Here is a 20479-nt window from a genome sequence, read left to right on the forward strand (position 1 = left end):
TAAGAAAATCTGAGACACAGCGGAGAGGGAGAGAAAATATAATTGAGAATAATTGGTACAGTATTTATAACATACATAATAATAACCGGTACCAGATTCAAAATATTATACTGTTTTCTCTTACGGACACGATAAGACAGCAAATTGGTTCTGTACAAATAACACCAATACAAAAGAAAGACAGCACATTGCTTTGCAATTTGCACCATGAGAAACATATATTTCATTTAACAACGAGTCCTTGACTCAAATATTAGCAGAAAGCTAACAATAACATACAACCAAGAATATAATATATACAAGAACATTTCATATGATCTTCATAAAACAAAATTGCTGAAAGTTGAAACCATTATAGAATATCTCACGTTAATGACTTGTCATCCCTTGAAAAACACTCCTCAATTAATCATACACTTCATACAAACCGTGTCCAGAAGTGTCTGACAAGCCAAAGAGACACCAACCACTGCTTCCCAATTCCTTTGAATATCAGGGACTCAGATTATAGGTCTTCAATTTCCTGGAACTCATTTACCAGGACATCAGTTGCAAAGTCTGACAGTGCATGCAACAGCTTGAGCCCAATATTTGAGTCTTGCTTTTACCTCCTCTGGATCATCACCTATATATTAAATACATACATAAATGCCCTTTAGTTACGATTCGTGATTTCAAATTTTAAATCGAAGGATCAATTTTATCCTTCTGAAGTATTAACACCATCACCTCTTCTCAAAGCAAATTCAATTAATTAAATAAATCCATTGAGGAACTCATCCCAATTGACAACATTTGATACTTTAAGAAAATCCATTATCAAATCTTACCAGGCTTAGAAATTCTCCAATTGGCAACAGGCGAAGGGGAAGGAGAAGAGCACGCACTGGCAACAGAGTCACTCTCTCCATCCAATCTCTTCTCGTCTAAGAATCTCTGGCTCATAGAATAGCACAGCTCAAGCGCTGGAAGAGTATTGCAAAGCTCTGGAATCTCCTCATAGCTAAAACCAAATCCAAGATCCAGGCACCCCTTCAGCTCCTCCAGATCGTCGTCCGTCAGGCTCTTGGTGCGCGCTACACTGCCGTCAGATCTCCCGTCGGACAAATCTGAGCCGTCCACGTATCCCTCTAGCATGACCGCGCTCGGCTTGCGCAGCCAGACCGGACTGGAGCCAGGTTTCGTCGGGAGAGATAGAGATGCACATGATTCTGATTCTGATTCCGAATCGGATCCCGACTCTGTTTCATCGTCATCTGATTCGTAATCGTCGAGATTTTCCCAAATTTCGGGTCTCTGGGGAGTTGTCGGAGGGGATAGTGGTGACTCCGCCATATGGCCCATATCTCTTCCTGCTTTCTCACAAGGCTCCTTGTTTCTCCTCTCTGTTTCTCTCTCTCTCTCTCTTTTCTCTAGGGCCTAGCGGAAGTGACTTGGAAATGAGCTGGCGACGGGGAGGTATATTTATATGAGAGGAGGTATGAATTTGGCCTATGTGATGTTGATGATGATGGTGATGGACGGCATCATGATGTATGTCGATCAGTAGCCATTCCAGTGGATCACAAATTGGACGATTAATTTTATTTTGAGATTAGTGCTATTTTTCGAAATTCATAGAAAATTAGAAAGCTTCTATTTTTTTTTTTTTTTTTTTTTGAAAGCCATGCATAGCTACACAGCTGAAAATTAGAAAGCTTCTATAAACATCTACTCACCGAAATTCTGAGAGTGCGCCGTACAGCTCGGACCCAGTATTTGTTGGAAGTTTTCATATTTGTCCATATTATATACCTAAATATGTCATATCATATTGTGCTATTTTATAGTAGGAACGTGAAACTTCCGAAACTTCTAAACTTTTTTCATTGTATTTTGTAAGTTAAACATATTAGATACTAAATTACTGGAAAGTATTTAGTATTTGATTGTAATGATGTATATAAGTTGATGAAGTAATTTTAAATGAAATATCTAACTGTTCTCATATATTTGAGGAACATGATGGTGACCCTCAGATTCAATCTCCAGCCAAATCTCCAATTAGTGAGTGATTTTGACCGGGATTATTTTTTAAAAGACTGCTAGTGCATTTACAGCTGGCTCTAATTGGCGTGTGCAAATTTTATACCTATGCGTACAAGTCTCTATACATAACATATCAAATATTTATATCTAACATAACAACTCTTTATAAACATTGGATATATTAACTTTTTATGAAGACCGGACAACTGATGCTAGTTGGGTTTTAATTTGAATTGGATTATTCTATAAATATTATGTATCAAAAGTATGACTAGCTAATGTAAATTATTAAAACGAAAAATAGAACTAGCTAGTGCAAATTTGAATTATAATCTTTCATAAATAATCTATATCAAGAGTAGGACTGGATAGTGTAAGATATTATAAAAAAATTGATTTTACTTTTATTAATAGCATTTAAAGTTTTTACAGGTAACATGTCAAGTCTTCATATATAACATATCAAATTTTTCAAAAGTTCGAAGTGCAATCTTTATACATAACAGATCTAGTATTTATACATAGCATATGAAACATTTATACCTAGCATCAAGTTTTCGTACATAGCATATCAAGAAAAAAGAAAAACTAGAAAGCGAATATAACCAAAAGTATTTGAATATGGATCTCATTTGAAAAAGAAAATCAAGTATAAGATGTTCAGAGTTTTATATTCGCAAGATTATTGTTGAAAATTTAGATGAGATTGAACAGAGGAAAAAAAATGATAAGTGATGAGAGGGAGAAATTATTATTATTTTTTTAAGAAGAGACAAAAAAAGAAAGTGGGTTTTAGAACAGATTGGGAGATATTTTAGTGATTTAACTTTACTCTACTTATAAGATATTTTAATTTTACTTTAAATTAAATTCATTAGATGCATTAAATTACTTGTCGAGCAGACATTTTAAAATTAACTCGTTGGAGCATAATGGCCACATTCAATTTTTGAAATGTCATGATAATTAACACTGTCATTGAATACAGAGATAACTATGTTGATTTTTTTTCGATGTGTGTCTCAATCGATTCGACTGTGCATTTTGAAAATCTTGATCCCGTTTGCTTTCATAATAATTACCATGTAAATATCTTTTAAATATCTTCATTGGTTTTGTGTTGTTGTTGGTTGTGCATCAATCTACAATACCTGTATAAGGTATAATAATTAGCCATACACTTCAAATGAATTGTACATAATTAAAGTTTGGATGTCTTTTTAGAATAAATGCACCAAGATTTTTATATCAGAGATGCTTCTAAATGTCAACAATTAGCTTCTGATATCAATCTGCAAATCATTTGTCAGTCTGAACCTCTTATTTTTGTTGTTGAAATTAATGCGTTACTTGTACAATTTGTACTCTATTATAATTAAGTCAATTAGACAAGGAAATTAAAAAAAATATAACATGCTATATGTATGATCAATTAAAATGTTATTTTTAGTTTTTAAATATGCATTATACTTAGAATTGTGATGACATTTCTTTGGCGTAAAGGAATGGGCTTTGTCTTGAATTATATCATATAAATATTAATCTGTGGTTTGCCGATCATTTTGAAATATAAACAATAGATATAATTTTCAAATTTTCATTAAATAAATCATTAGATTTAGAGAAAGGTAAACCCCTGAAAAAGTATTAATTTATCTTTAATTATACAGTTGTCATTTATAATATATGAGAACCTGCCAGGTTATGTAATCTGGAAATCCTTCATAAATAAAAAGATTTCATAAACAAAGTGGAATAGATTCTCTGTTTGTATTTTTTAAATTCATCTATGTGACATTATTTAAATTCAACCATGAAGAAAGACTTACATGATAGACTTGATAGTTTAAATGATAAATGCACATTAGACATGTTTATTTACTTACTATTGTATATATTGTTCTTTGAATTTAAGGAGGAGACCTTTTTTAGATTTGATATATATTGACATCTAACTTAAAATTGCCAATGTGTTTTCTATTTTTCAATAGGTCATGTTTGAAATCCGAATTAAATCAAATATTGTTTGGTGGCATGTTAAAATATTTACATTATTCTATGGTGGCCAATTGGCATTCAGATATCATCAGTTGAATACAGTTTATTTATTTATTTTTATTAAATACACCCTATAATTTAAGGGGTAGAAAATGCATTACAATCTTAATTTTTTTTTTTTTTTTAAATTGATAAATTTGTGTGTTGGTTGTCATAGATATTAGGAATCTTATAATTACTGTAAAATCTTTTCCATCCTAAATATCCTTGATACGTTTTTGACCCAATTTCAAAGAAAAAATAATAAATAAGTATTTATTCCACCTAAGAAAATTGTTTATTTATGATTTTCAAAAAAGCATAATTGGAGAGGTTCAAGATAGCGAATGTTAATATAAGTATTTCGATTTTATATAGACGAGTAGATATTCTATAATAGCTAAGAGGGGCAGATCTTTGTGGAGAAAAAATTACTAAACTGCCCAATAAAATGAAAATTTGTGATAAAAAAGAAATCACGATAAGCTAAGCCCTCTTGCTCGGGACTTTGCTTAAAAATAGGAATCTTATGGATATATCATGGATTTTAAGTTTGAATAAAACATCTTTCATAATGGAGGAATCAAATAAGATGAAACAAGATAAATTCAAGTAATGAATAAAATATCTTTCATAACGGAGGAATCAAATAAGATGACTTCTATTCTATATACCCCACAAGATATCCCAGAAGACTTCGTATTCAACTAGTCGAATACGCTTAAGAACCACTTTATAGCCACCCTAATCTTATTGCAGAATTTATAACGGAGGAATCAAATAAGATGAAACAAAATAAATTCAAATAATGAATAAAATATCTTTCCCTTTGAACTTTCTCAAAATTATTTAACTCGAGTCATGAGTCAAAATGATATTCAGAAGAATCAACAGATCTGAAGAATCATCTATTTTATTTTTAGGAATCGATTTTATCCATCAAGACATGTTGATATTTAGTAAAATAGTATCCGCAAATTCACGATCTTAATGAATTCCTCTTAAATTTTATAATTTTAAAATATATTAAGGGGAGAAATTGTATTATACTATATTTTTCAGCTCTTCTAATTAAACTCAATTTTATACTTCCGTTTCTATAACTAAAAATTTATTTTGCCATAGCTAAATATACAATTTGAGGTCCCAAAAGATTTCATGGGGACTTTATTTATAAAGTGAATCTCTGAAAGAGAACCATATATATGATCCGTGATGCAACTATAATGCAGTGTACCTTGCCCATTTATTTTCATCTAGGTAGACTGGTACTGGTACTGGTACAGATCCCTTCGACTTAATTTACCAAAGATCGCTATCAGACCCCCATTAAGTTTTAAAATATAATAACTTCACCAAAGTACCTTTTTGTACTTGGTCAGGCCAAAACCATCTCTCCCCAATACTTAATTAGTGACCTGACCTCAAAATCAAAAGACAAGTAAATAGGACCCTTTGAATAGGTGAATTGTCTACCATCTATAAACGGTAAGGATTAAAGTGTCTCTGTTTGTATTTGTTACTGTCTTCACTTTTATAAAATTTATGAATAACATTTTAAAATGCTGATAACAAAGGATCCTGATAACAATTTTCGCACTCTAATTTTCACATTTATTCCCGTATTAACTTCTATAACTACCTTGGAGGACGACTAAATTATTACTAAAAGACGATTATTTAACATGAAGCTCCAAAGAATTTATCTGGAAGGTATAAGTATTAATCCCTATGCAATGAACTCTATTTATGTAAGCAGAAAAAAGTTCATCAGTTATCCCCGTACAAAATTTTCTTTTTTCTCTGTATCGTTCCCGCACTATGGGGAACCACTAAATAAATATTTTCTGGTAAAAAAAGGATAAATGTTTTATGGTACTTGAATAAATCCATGAGGAGACAAAACTGAATATTGTATTATTGAACTTGCCAACAAGTCATGTTTAATCAAATCAATGTTATCATGTCAGAAAAAATGATAAATATTTGTTAGACATAATGATAAATACTTTTTTGAACATCAATAAACAGATAAACATTTATTTCTAAATATTTTAATTGCAAATTTCAGTAAAACATCAATGACTTAAATAGATTAAATGGATATTTTATGGTACATGAATAATACTTGTTGATACAAAAATGAATACTTTATTCTTGAACTTATCAACAAGTAATGTTTAATCGAATCAATTTATTATCATGTCAGAAATAATGATAAATATTTTTCAGAAACAATGATAAATACTTTCTTGAACATCAATAAACAAATAAACATTTATTTCTAAATATTTTAATTGCACTTTCAGTAAAACATATATGACTTAAATAAATTGGATGAATATTTTATGGTACAGAGATAAATACTTGCCAATACAAAAATGAATATTTTATTCTTAAACTTGTCAACAAGTAATGTTTAATAAAATCAATGCATCATTGTGTCAAAAATAATGATAAATACTTGTCATACATAATGATATATAATTGTCAGACATAATGATAAATATTTTTTTGAACATCAATAAACATATAAATATTTATTTCTAATAGGAAAGAGAGATACGTCGTGAGAAAAATCGCCTTAGATTAAAAAAAAGAAATTGCAGGGAGAAAATGACTTTTGAAATTTGAATCAGGAAAGAGAGATACGGTATATTAGCGGGAACAGTATAATTTAATTCAAAAGTTATTTAAGACAGTTATTAGTGGAATCATTGGCAGTTAAAGAAGTTAATCTTTGATATGAGGAGTGTGGGGGAGAAAGCGGAGACAGAAGTGAAGGAAATGATATAATTATTCAATAACAAATGAAATTATTAAACATAGTTATTTACTTTCGTATTTTAACTTTTAATATAAAACTTGTGACATTTGACTACATTTGAAGGGCATTAATTATTGTTTTAATTGAACCTTAGTTTGATAATTTAAAACGACATCAAATCAGGGAGGATTTAATAAGAAAAAATAGGGTCAATAGATTAACTTTTTTTTGTTGATTTTGTTATATATATAGATTCAAGTAATTTTCTATGAATATTTGTAAAAGTAATTTTTTTTACTCACATGATTTGAAAGTCTACTTTTATTCTTGCATCAAATAACAATAGTTGTAAACATTTATAATTTTAGAAATGAATCGATACGCACTAGTGTTCTAAATAACGCGCTGTAGCATTGTCGGATCTTAAACGCTAAGCTATAGAATAAAAGTGTGTTATTTTAGCTACGACCACTATAGCTACATAGGTTTTTATTTAAAGACACAAACTGAAAATTTATTTCAAAGACCAATATTTTTAAAGATCCAGATTGCTCTTGTTTTAAATAGAAAAAAATAGATAATTTATGTCATAGTTTTTTTTAATAGAAAATGATATATAGTTTTTGCCATGATGCTTAGGTTATTTTGAATGGAAAAAAAAAAGATAGTTTATGATATTAGATAACTTCGAATAGCAATTTGGACTTTATACTGGCTTAATATGAATATTCTAATTTCTTAATTAATTTTGTGTTACTTATTATTTTATGAGACTTTAGATAATGTTGATAATTAGTATAAAAAAAGGAATTAAATAAAAAAATGCTATGTAAGATAGCTTTCGTTGTAGCTATGCTATTCGCGATAGTTTTTTTTTTAGATTTTCCGCAATGTTGCAATAATAACTATTTAGAACCTTGATACGCACTATTTATCATGAAAAAAAAAATTAAGTTAGATGAGGTCCAAGTTAAAGAAATCAAGAACCAATGAGTAGAGAGAGATCATTCACGAGAGTTATTGGCGAGAAATCTTTGGTTAGAGAATCGACAAAATTAATGAAAAGAGATTAAACAAATGAAAAAAGATTGTCCGAGAGAGAATGGGATAGATTGATTGAAAATGTCATCGTATGAAGTCGCTGAAAAAAGAGAGGAGAAAGGTAAGAGAGATATTTTCATTAAAGAATTTAGAATGAAAGAGATGAAATAGTTTAATATTGTATAGAAAGGAGAGAAGAAAAAGACCCGTAGATTAATTAAGGGAGGAAACATGTGATATGTAGTTGAGGAGCGCATTAAAAAAATTATAGAATAAAAAAAGTTTTCCGAATGATCAGGTAAACTTCCATAAATTTATAACATATACGACAACATACTTATATAGAAATAACTAGTGTTTTAAAATGCGGCCGCATGGATCACATATGCTTATGCAGTGATCTTCTGCATACAGAATCTCATGCAGTCAAGTTCATGCGGTTTTGGATATACGGTTCATGCAGATTTGAAAAAACCTAAAAATTATTTTGCAGTGAAAGAGATTACACTACTAGAATTTCCATTTTTTCCATGGGCAGCATACATTATTTTCAAGAGGAGGAAGGGCTCTTGGAAATAAAATCGGATTTGCTGACATATTTAAAGTAGCGCATGGAAATCCCTGATGCCAGTCATCGGAAATGCTTCTTATCCGTCCTTGGAAATACTTTTACATGACCCATGACCCGCTAAATAGAACGAATACTATATTTTATTGAGAGCCCATGAAAATACCTCACACCCAGCGCATGGAAATAAATAGATTTTACCAAACTAACTTGATTGTATTGGTTTTTACAAAAATCATAAGAAACGAGATACCATTTTGGTCCGAAGTATTCTTTTTTTTTTTGAGACCGAATTGTCATTTCGGTCTGAGCTATTTTCACAGATTTAAAAAAAATGATGTTGTAAAATTTGCGAAAATACCTCGGACTGAATTGCCAGTTCAATCCCCCAAAAAAATATTCGAACCGAAATGACATTTCAGTTCTTGTGGTTTTTGTAAAAAAAAAACAAAATCATGTTGGTTTCATAATTTTTTTAAATTATGGTTTATAAAAAAAATTCTTTTGAATAGGTGAATCGTCTACCATATATAAACCGTAAGGATTAAAGTCTTTTTTTTTTATTTGTTAATGTCTTCACTTTTATAAAATTTATGAATAACATTTTAAAATGCTAATAACAAATAGAATTTTTAAACGTAGTTTATTTATTTTCGTATTTTAATTTTCAATATAAAACTTGTGACATTTGACTACATTTGAAGGGCATTAATTGTTGTTTTAATTAAACCTTAGTTTGGTAATTTAAAACAATATCAAATCCGGGAGGATTTAATAAGGAGAAATGGGTCAATTGATTTTTTTTTCATTGATTTTGTTATATAGTTTCAAGTAAAATGTTATGAATATTTGTAAAGTTAATTTTTTTTATTCACATAATTTGAAAGTCTACATTTACTTTTGCATCAAATAACACTAATAATTGTAAACATTTGTAATTTTAGAAATGAATCGATACGCACAATTTATCATCAGGGGCGGATGTACATTCACCCGTACGAGTGCTAAGCTACTCTATGATTTTAAAATTTTAATTATATATATATATTAAAAATTAATTGAATTTTTATCTTTTTTAGAACATTTTTTATAACATAGTCCTATTTATAAAATATCACATATCTACTTGTAGCTTAGTGGTTAAAGCTTACTTTGTGGTTGTGGAGAGAATCGACAGAATCAATGAAAATAAATTAAACAAATGAAAAAAAAAAATTTGTCCGAGAGATAATAGAATAGATTGACTGAAAATGTCATCATATGGAGCTGCTGAAAAAAGAGAGGAGAAAGGTAAGAGAGATATTTTCATTAAATAATTTAGAATGAAAGGGATGAAATAGTTTAATATTGTATAGAAAGGAGGGAAGAAAAATATCCGTCCATTAATTAAGGAAGAAAACATGTGATATGCAGTTGAGGATTGCATTAAAATAATTATAGAATAAAAAAAAATTTCCGAATGATCGTGTCATATAGATAATTAATTACATTTGCAGGGGTGAAGGTTTTAACAGAGCAGGTTTTACATCAAGCAATGCACAAACTATATGTAACGTTGTTTTAATTATGAAGTCCGTGCACTGTATGAAGCCAAAACTGTTCTGTTAAAATATTTACCCCATTTGCAGTGAGATTGTGGTTTACCTGCTCCTAAATTGTAAAATAGATAAAGAGCCTGATTTTCTCCCAACAGGATTCAATTAACCAAGAAAACAAAAAATATAAGGATAAACTTAGAAGAAAAAGAAGACAAAATTGTATACCATCACCAAGTCGTTAACCAAAACAATGAAATAACTATACACCACAAAAGCGCTACCAGTCACAGTTGGAAGATGACATGGAAGGATAAGCTTACCCAGGCCAGCAGATTGGCACTTGGATCGTGTGGAATTCGTATCCTCTGAGATATCTCAAACTTTGCGTGACTTTGTGGAAAATCTCAATCGTTTAAATACGTTCTGCACGAATCTCAGAACACAAATAATAAGGACCCCTACATCACCCCCGAATAGGCACCGGACACGTCGGTCACGCAAAAGTTGAGATATATCAGAGGATACGCACTCGATGGTGTGTGCATAGACAGAGAGCTCTGTTCTTCTATAACTATTATGTGTAGTAATTGGTGCCATCCTTGCAATAGCACTTCTAGAGCCTATCAAAGTATCAATCAGATGGACTCAAGTACTTAACATGTGCAAGTCTAGTTGGACAAATAAGATACTAAATAAGCGGCCGCATAAAATCCTAGCTGGAAGAACTTTATAAAAGGTAGAAAAACAGCAAAGATAAAAGCACAAACTACACTTTCTAAGTTACAAGATTTAGATGACCCAGTTGCCATCTGCGTTTCTCACCGTCTCATTCACGAGTGACACGTGGCACCCTTTTTATTATGTGGTTCACCCGTCTTGGCTAATTGGTTCAGCAATCTTGCCTCCAAAAATTGCGACAAGCTCTCTCGGATCTTCATGACCTTGTTGTTTTTATTAAGGCTGAGCTCCACAAACGCAGCGCTCAGATGAATGGGAAGGAAGAGCTCTAGCGTTATTTTTCTCGCTGCAGTAAATTCTACATCTAATTTGGAAATTATGAATTTTGAAGCTTTGAACAGTGGCTTATTCTTGCTATAATAGCGCGTTCCTCTCCTTCCTTCTCCAATTACCTTCCTCTGGAGCGGGGACGCGATGTGGGCAGCCCGCTATCTTCTCATCTTCCCTTCGTTACCGTTTTTTTCCTTTAATGAAGAGATTTCTATCCCATCTGGAGCACGACCTAAGTATTTTTTTTTTAAAAGCAGAAAATCTTCATGCAAAATATTTATTATGAATTATTTCTTAAAAATATTCAAGTAAAGTTATAGTATTATGCATAACACATAGCGGTTTGTACTTTGAATCACAATTTTTGTTTTCAACGTGATCATCATGTAAAAAAAATATTTGCAGACTAAATATTATGTTTAATATAATTTTCTTTTATTATTTTTCTAGACAGTTAGAAAATTACTACTTTGAATGATTTTTTTTAGATAAAGTAAATTTTTATCTATTTTAAAAATAGTAAAAGTAAATAAAACATATAAATTTTGATATGATTATCATGTTGAACGGCTCAGATTGACTGTTTGAATTTTATAAATAAATATATTATCAAAAATACAAACTAATTAATATGCACTATGCATAGTACATAGCTCACTCAAAATATTGATTATTGTTTTATCTTTTGTATGGCAAAGCAGATCAATGGAGCCTATTAAAGAAAACGACAGAACTGATTTTCATTTCTACAGGTCAAAGTTACTAGAATTGGTTGAGAGAAAATAATTAGAATAAGGTAAAGTGGCCACATCAGCTATATATATATGCTCATGCTGGTAGTTGTATAATAACATGTGGATATATAGAGCTTTATCTAAATCAGAACCAATACTTTATAAACCCTCTTTAGTCTTTCCAATAAAAAAGGAATACGAAAGCGCTGGCTGGATTTTAACATGTGGTTCCTTCCACAGAAAATGGCAAAAAGTAAGGTAATCCCATTGATTATTTCAATTTTCAAGTGAAAGCCCCTCTCTATTCTATTTTGTCATATGAGGTGACATGGAATAATTCAATCCGAAGAAACATATTTAGGTTTCACATTATTATTTGAGGTAGCCGTAGCACCATCCTTTGCCACTAAATTACTAGCTTATTTTCATTTGGTTTTAATATTCTTGTGGCTGTATTATTAACATTTAGATGCTCTTTCTTATTATTTTATTTTTTTTTCTGGGGAGCTGATTCATCTGGCGGTCACTATTGTGATTTGTAATAAAAAAAAAAAAAAAAAAAAAAAAAAATCGGTAAAAGAAGGATAAGCACGTTGTGTAGATGCGAGAGTTATCTCCATTTCATTATTAAGCACGTTGGGTGTCCGATCCGCCAACGGCTCTGATTGAAAGATGAAACTTCAGATTTAATTTGAGCTCTCTAATTACGTAATTTGTCTTCTTCTGATTAAATGCATATGTTTTATGTATAGAAGTCTAAATTTAGTTAAAAACATACTCACCACGTGCTGCCACACCATACGTTACAATTAAAATTAAACAAACTCTGAAATTTAGTGATATATTTCTCCATTTTCTTATTTCTTTGTTTTCATATTTTTCATTTTCAATTAAGCAGACTCCATCTTTCATTTTCTTATTTCTTTGTTTCCTTACTTCTTCTTCATTTCTATATGGATTACAATGGAAATCATTTTTTTTATTTCCTTATTTATCTTTCTTTGTTTCTATACATATTGTTATGGGCAATTTAGAATATATTTCCAATACAGAATATATCAATGTGTATGTGTATATATATTCTAAATTGAAAACAAAGAAAAAAAAGAATATAAATTAGAAACAAAGAAGAATATAAATTGGAACGTATACGTATATATTTCTCTTATAATGTATGTGTGTGTATATATATTCTATATATACACATGATAACATTTTTTATTTATGTTTTTTTATATCATATTATATGTAGATATTGAATTGTTGTACGATTTTTGATTAGATTTGAATTGTGCTATTATTTGATATCATTGGTACTTTAAAATAAAGAATCATCACATCATCAAATAATTATCAGAGATCCCGATTAGAGTTAATTAAAAATACAGAATTATATAAATTCTCTATTAACATGTCTCTTAATTTTTGGATAATTATTATTTTCATTGATATATTTTTTATATAAATATTTTTTTTTCTTATAATATGTCACCGTTGCAATGCACGGACACTATACTAGTTAAATATTAAAAGGATAAATATGATATTACTATTTTGAAAAGAAGAATATAATTTAAAGTTTATGAAGGATATACTTGAAATTACAGCCCTTTAATTACGTATAACGAATACCACATATTTTAGGACAACATTTTTCTTTTTCTTTTTTGTCTTACTTGATTAAAGACAATCTAATTTAGAATAATTATACTAATCTTCTCATCCATGTCCTTCTTTTTTTCTCCGCACTCTCTCACCTCAATATTAACTTCATTAACAGTCTTTACCCTCCCCCCATTTATTCCGCTAATAATTTTCATTTATCCCCGTATTAAATTAGACTGTTATTTAATAATAATCCCTGCATTAATTATGCTTTCCTCTAATAACAATCACTGCATTAATTATACTTCATTTAATAACAATTCCCACTAACATAAAATATTTATCCATGTAAAATAAAGTATTTATACATGTAACATAAAGTACTTATCCATATAACATAAAGTACTTATCCATATAACATAAATTATTTATCATTATGCTTGAGAAGTATTTACCATTGATGTTTTATTAAAAGTTGCAGTTATGTTTGTGAAGTATTTATCCATGTAACATAAAATATTTATCATTATGTCTGAGAAGTATTTATTATTGATGTTTTACTAAAAGTTGCAATTATGTCTGAGAAGTATTTATCCATGTAACATAAAGTACTTATCCATGTAACATAAAATATTTATCATTGATGTTTTACTAAAAGTTGCAGTTATGTCTGAGAAGTATTTATCCATGTAACATAAAGTATTCATCCATGCAGCATAAAATATTTATCATTATGTTTGAGAAGTATTTATCATTGATGTTTTACTAAAAGTTGCAGCTATGTCTGTGAAGTATTTATTTATGTAACATAAAGTATTTATCCATGTAACATAAAATATTTATCCATGTAGCATAAATTATTTATCATTATTTCTGAGAAGTATTTATCATTGGATGAGGAGATTGTTTATTTAATGGTCCCTAGTTGTGCGGGGACAATCCAAAAAAAAAAAAAAATTTGTGCGAGGATAACTGATAAGTATTTATGAGGGGATTGTTTATTTAATGGTCCCCAGTAGTACGGGGACAATCCAAAAAAAAAAAAAAATTTTGTGCGGGAACAATTGATGGATTGATTTATTCAATCATAAATAGAGATCATTGCATAGAGATTAATACTTTACAAATTTAAAACTTCAAATTAAATACTAACAGTTTCTGCGGAGTATTAATGATTGAGCGATCTCCCCATGACTTTTTTGGCAATTTGTATGGGATTTTTTGCGGGATTGAGACTGCAGGGATTGTTATGAGGATCCTCTAATTTATGATAGGTTTAAACCGATCTGAAACACAAAATAACAGGATGGTTTGATTCAATAACGCCATGAAAAAAAAAATCAAAACAATGGCAAGTATGTCAATTTTCCATTTTTAAATTATGTATAAGTGCATAGGGTATTCAAGTAAAATAACAATAAATTAAAAATACAATATTTCACACAACAAATAAATGAGAAAGAAATCTTCTTTTAGATTTGAAAGATATCTTCGATATTATAAATTATAGAAATTTGTTTCTATATAATATAAAGAAATATTATTAGTTATACCTAAATCATCGCCCTTTAAATATTTTTGGAATGTTTTGGCAATTTTTTTTAAATTAATAGACAAGTACTCATTGACTTATGAATCATGCAACTTTTTAAATATATATTATGCAATATTCAATTGTCTATTATAGAATAATTCAAACAACACGTACAAATGTACAAAAACAACAAGTATTAGTTAATTATGCAATAGCTAAGTTTAAAGTTATCTTCATTCTTATATTAATAACGTAGATGTCCTTATCCGTCAATGGTTGTGATTAAAAGATAAAATTTCGGATTGAATATCAGCCCTCCAATCAAATAGTCTGTCTTCTATTGATTCTATGAATTTTTTTTTGTTTATTTACGCGTAGAAGTCTAAATTTATTTACTTATGTGCTCATCACACGTACGTGTCACAAATTTATTTAGTCTGTCTTCTTTTGATCCCGATTTCTTTCCATTAGTGGATAAGAAATAATAATTATCAATGAAATAATTTTCCCTCATAAAAGGGTGCAAAAGGTTTCAAATTACATAATGACATAATGTAGATCAAATTACATGATCAATTACAGAAATATGTTGGTCTACATATTATTGATGAAAAATAATTATTTTCATTGGTTTATTTCTTATGAAAATATGTCATTTGTGTGATAATTTTTTTATCTTGTAATATGTTACGCACGGTTACAATAGTAATAACAAAGTATGTATTTGAGAAAATTCAGATAATTTGGTCGGGAATTTAGACAGCTATTGACAGCTACACAATATAATTAAACTTACCTTGTCAAAATAAATGAGAGTTATTAATAATTATATTGTTATGAAATAGACAATACAAAGTTTCCTGAAGAGCATATTTAAAAGATAAATTACCTGAAGAGCATTTAATTATAAAACCATAAAACCTGGGTCTTCTCTTACAGCAAAAAAATGGGGAAAAAAAACTAAAAAGGCCTTTTCACAAGCTGACTCAACGCAATCTGAGTTGGCATGCCAGCTTGAATTCTCAAATTAATTCCATAAAAAAAAAATCTCAAATTAATTAAAATTGGGACCCACAACCCCGCAACACCAATGGATGCTTTCACACTAGCATACAAAATAATTTTAAATACAAACATGATACATGTTTATTTATTTATTTATCGGTAGGTTACGACATGCATCTTATAAATATTTTTTCCATCCATCAATTAAGTTTAGGTTCAATCAAATGTTTTTAAAAAAAAAAAATTAAATTGAAACTACATAAACCAATTTTTCAAATTATCAGTTTGTGAACTAATATTACATAACCTTTCCATGTGAAAGGGAAAACCTAAAATTTTGTTCAAAATTATTTGGTTTTATTTGTGATATGTTAAGAAAATTAAAAAAAATTCACAAAGCATTTTTATAAATAGTATGTGAGAAACAATTTGTTTGGCACATTTTTACAATTTTTTGTGTTATGAAAATTTTAAAATGGATACACCGACAATTTTTTGTTATTAATATCAGTGTTCAATAACCAAGACAGAATACTTCAAAATTGAATAGGACAAATAAAAATATATGTTAATTATTTTGGGTGATCTGTCATAGAATTAATTTACCCTAATTAAATTAGTACCACTATAAGGACGTGTTCGGATTTTACCGTTCACGTGGGAAAAAAAAAATTCACTCCGACTGAATTTTTTTTTTCCCCCACATGAACAGTAAAATTTAGTTCAAAAATTTTGCAATCTCATTCCTATTTCTATTCTTATTCTCGTCCGTCTGCCGAACACGCCCTAATTGTATCTTTTTCTCCCTCAATTTTTTATTTGAATCAATAGAGTCAGTTGATCTTCTTTAAATATAAAAAGCAAGGAATTTTGATGTCACCTTTCACATCAAATATAACAAAAACAGGTGGTGTTCATATTAGTACAAAAGTCGTCTCCTCACCATATTATAGAAATTAAGCGTCCACACCAACATTATATTTAATTTGGAGAATAAAAACATAACAAAGTTTCAATAGAATGCACATACTTTTTGTGCATTTTTAGTTTATTTATAGTTGTATGCTTTCTCAGACACTCGTGGTCTAATCTTATACAACTGCTAATTTGTAACTCTTTTGATTTCATAAAATTGCCTACGGATTTTTAAACAAAAACAAAAAAAACATAACAAAGTGATTTAATCGTGGCATATTAAGAATTATACCTTCTCGTTTGTAGCTCATCAGAAATATGATTATTTTAGTCGTTTCCCTGAATATTTAAAAAAATTGGAATTATTTCGTTTTTTTTTTTTTGTTATATCTCTAAAGTTAAAAAGACAGATGCAGAGTATCTATCCTTGCAGAAAAGAAGAACAAGAAGAAGATCCGGAATTATTACCACAAACTTAATTGGTCAATTTAAGAGTTTGTTCAAGAAACAAAATTTTACGGATATAGATATCCATAGACATAAAATCCTAAATATAATTTTAGTCATTTCATAATTATCATAGTGATTATTATATCAATTTTGAAAATTTATTGAAAAATAATATCTCCTTTTATATAAAATCATAAACATGGAATCATGCAGCAATATGTGTTATGTTGTACAACTTGAACAAAAGAACAATTTAGAAAGGTCCAGTCTATTTTTTTCACATAGAAATTGGGAACTTAGTGGGATTCGGTCAAGGGCGGACCCAACCCAATATGTAACGGGGGCAACCGTCTCAATGAATTTTGAATTTTAGTGGTGATCAATCGGTACTGATCCACTTTGTCATTTTTTAGAAACTTTTTTGCTCTTCTCTGCATGTTTGATTTGTAATTTGTAATTCTAATTTCTTGAAGTCTATAAATAGTGCAATTGGCAGAGAGAGCCACGTGGCGTTTGTGGTTGATATAGTCTGCTATGAATGGGAAGCATGTGACATGGGCCCAACTAGCCGTTAATCAATCCCTAAGGATTCATGCGCACAAATTTCGTAAAACTGACAACCACCGTCTATCTACTCACGTGCGTGTCACTGTTCCTCTACCAATAAACATCAATTTATCTCTTTCAAAAAAAATAAAATAAAATAAACATCAATTTATTACCGGAAATTATGGGCTGTAATTGGGCCTCAATATATATTTTTCTCTCTCCTCAATTATGGAGTTAGGTTAATATGACATTGGTGTTATTTCAAACTAAATAATACCACATCGTAAACCGTTAGATCTGCTTTAATATTCATACAAAATAAAGTGCTTGAACAGTAAAAGCAGATTGTACGAACATTAAAGCAGATCTAACGGTTTACGATATGGTGTTATTTAGTTTGAAATAACACCAATGTCATATTAGCCTAACTCTTGCTTTCCATGATATTTTATCTTCTGTTGGTTACGTTTGAATGCACTCTAAAATAGCTATAATAGTTACTGAGAATAATAAATAAAAATAACACTAATTTTGTAAAATAATAGTACTAATTCAAAGCTATTCAAAATAGTGAAAAAAAATATTTAGATGCACTCTTTAAAATATAATTTGGAGATAATGAATAAAATAATAATTTATATGTTTTCCTTTTTTTTAAGTAATTCTAATCTTTAACTATTGTTTATTAAAAATATTTAAATTATCTTTTTAGCTAATATAATATCTCAACGTCAAGAACAATTACAAATAATAAATTTATTCAAGAGTAATTAAAAATATCTAAAGCATCTTTTTATCATATAATTGTAAATGAAAAAAATATAAAAAAAATTTAACTAGTAACTAGCCAATTAAAAATAATACAATTAAAGAAAATATTTCAATCATCATTTAATTTGTAGTAATGTTTGAAAACAAAATCTAACCATTAGAATAAAAATAGTTTCAATAAATTTGAAATAATTAATAAGCTACAACAACACAATACCTCAATAACAAATAATTAAAGTACAATAAAAGTGTCAAATATGTCCTTCAATTCCAGTATTACCAGCAGAAACGTAAGTGCTCATTTGTTGTTCATCCACCACGATTCGTCTGAAACATCTCGAATCATATTTTGACGATTAATGAAATTGTGTAGAATGCAGCAGCCAACTATAACTCTGGGTTGTATCTTAAATTTATACCTACGTATCCATTGACAAATATTAAATCCGATTTTCAAAATTCCAAATGTCTTCTCCACAATGTTTCTCCACAATGTTTCTAAGTTGTGCATAACTATGATTAAAAAGATCCTTTAGACAATTGTACGTCCAATGATACCCTCGATATTCACTCAAGTGGTATGATCGACCACGGTATGGACACAAACCGTGTCCAGAAGTGTCTGGCCAAAAAGACACCACAGCTTCCCAATTCCTTTGAATATGTGGGACTCAGATTATAGGTCTTCACTTTCCTGGAACTCATTTGCCAGCTGGATATCAGTTGCAGAGTTTGACAGTGCATGCAACAGCTTGAGCCCAATATTTGAGTCTTGCTTTTACCTCTTCTGGATCATCGCCTATTATATACATACATAAATGTCGTTTAGTTATGATTCGTGATTCTCTAGCTAACATGGAATACAAAAAAAAAAAAGAGTACTTGGAGTAGAAGATACAGTTCTTTCTTATTCATACTAATGTAATTGATATCGGGAGTAAAAGGGTTTATTTGTAAAATAATCAATTAACACGATGAACTCTTCTCAAAGCAAATTCAGTTAATTAAATAAATCCATTGAGGAACTCATTCTAATTGGACAACATTTGATATTTCAAGAAAATCCATTATCAGATCTTACCAGGCTTAGAAATCCTCCAATTGGCAACAGGCGAAGGGGAAGGAGAAGAGCACGCACTGGCAACAGAGTCACTCTCTCCATCCAATCTCTTCTCGTCTAAGAATCTCTGGCTCATAGAATAGCACAGCTCAAGCGCTGGAAGAGTATTGCAAAGCTCTGGAATCTCCTCATAGCTAAAACCAAATCCAAGATCCAAGCACCCCTTGAGCTCCTCCAGATCGTCGTCCGTCAGGCTCTTGGTGCGTGCTACACTGCCGTCAGATGTCCCGTCGGACGAATCTGAGCCGTCCACGTATCCCTCTAGCATGACCGCGCTTGGCTTGCGCAGCCAGACCGGACTGGAGCCAGGTTTCGTCGGGAGAGATAGAGATGCACATGATTCTGATTCTGATCCCGATTCTGTTTCTTCGTCATCTGACTCGTAATCGTCGAGATTTTCCCAAATTTCGGGTCTTTGGGGAGTTGTCGGAGGGGATAGTGGTGACTCCGCCATTTGGCCCATATCTCTTCCTGCTTTCTCACAAGGCTTCTTGTTTCTCCTCTGTTTCTCTCTCTCTCTCTCTCTCTCTCTCTTTTCTCTAGGGCCTAGCGGAAGTGACTTGGAAATGAGCTGGCGACGGAGAGGTATATTTATATGAGAGGAGGAGGAGGAGGTATGAATTTGGCTTGTGTGATGATGATGATGATGATGGTTATGGTGATGGACGACATCATGATGTATGTCGATCAATAGCCATTCAAGTGGAGCGCAAATTGGACGATTGATTTTGTTTTGAGATTAGTGCTATTTTTCGAGATTCATAAAAAGCTTCTATAAACATCTACTGACCGAAATTCTCACAGTGCGC

At 30.2% G+C, this 20479-nt stretch overlaps 1 protein-coding gene across 3 annotated transcripts; it reads right to left on the reverse strand.

Moving 5' to 3' along the window:
- Positions 1 to 199: 199 nt before the first annotated feature.
- Positions 200 to 20226, reverse strand: LOC144575398 (uncharacterized). Of its 3 annotated transcripts, XM_078325535.1 has the most exons (3): positions 19632 to 20226; positions 19333 to 19349; positions 200 to 608 (listed from the first exon to the last, which is right to left on the reverse strand). In XM_078325535.1, the coding sequence occupies exons 1-3, from the start codon at positions 20131 to 20133 to the stop codon at positions 546 to 548; spliced, it is 582 nt and encodes a 193-aa protein (XP_078181661.1). In that variant the 5' UTR covers positions 20134 to 20226; the 3' UTR covers positions 200 to 545. The 3 variants fall into 3 exon arrangements, with proteins under 3 accessions (XP_078181661.1, XP_078181660.1, XP_078181659.1); XM_078325534.1 differs by lacking the exon at positions 19333 to 19349 and having other exon boundaries at positions 200 to 625; XM_078325533.1 differs by lacking the exons at positions 19333 to 19349; positions 19632 to 20226 and adding an exon at positions 831 to 1443 and having other exon boundaries at positions 200 to 625.
- Between the last annotated feature and the right edge of the window lie 253 nt (positions 20227 to 20479).

Source organism: Carex rostrata, chromosome 24, assembly GCF_964058835.1.
Source record: "Carex rostrata chromosome 24, lpCarRost1.2, whole genome shotgun sequence".
NCBI lineage: Eukaryota > Viridiplantae > Streptophyta > Magnoliopsida > Poales > Cyperaceae > Carex > Carex rostrata.

Bases quoted from the DNA above. Each gene is read 5' to 3' on its own strand.
- LOC144575398 (XM_078325533.1), bottom strand. From the start codon at position 1,344: ATGGGCCATATGGCGGAGTCACCACTATCCCCTCCGACAACTCCCCAG. The intron at 626-830 runs GTAAGATTTGAT...TTTAATATATAG, and splicing joins TTGGAGAATTTCTAAGCCTG to GTGATGATCCAGAGGAGGTA.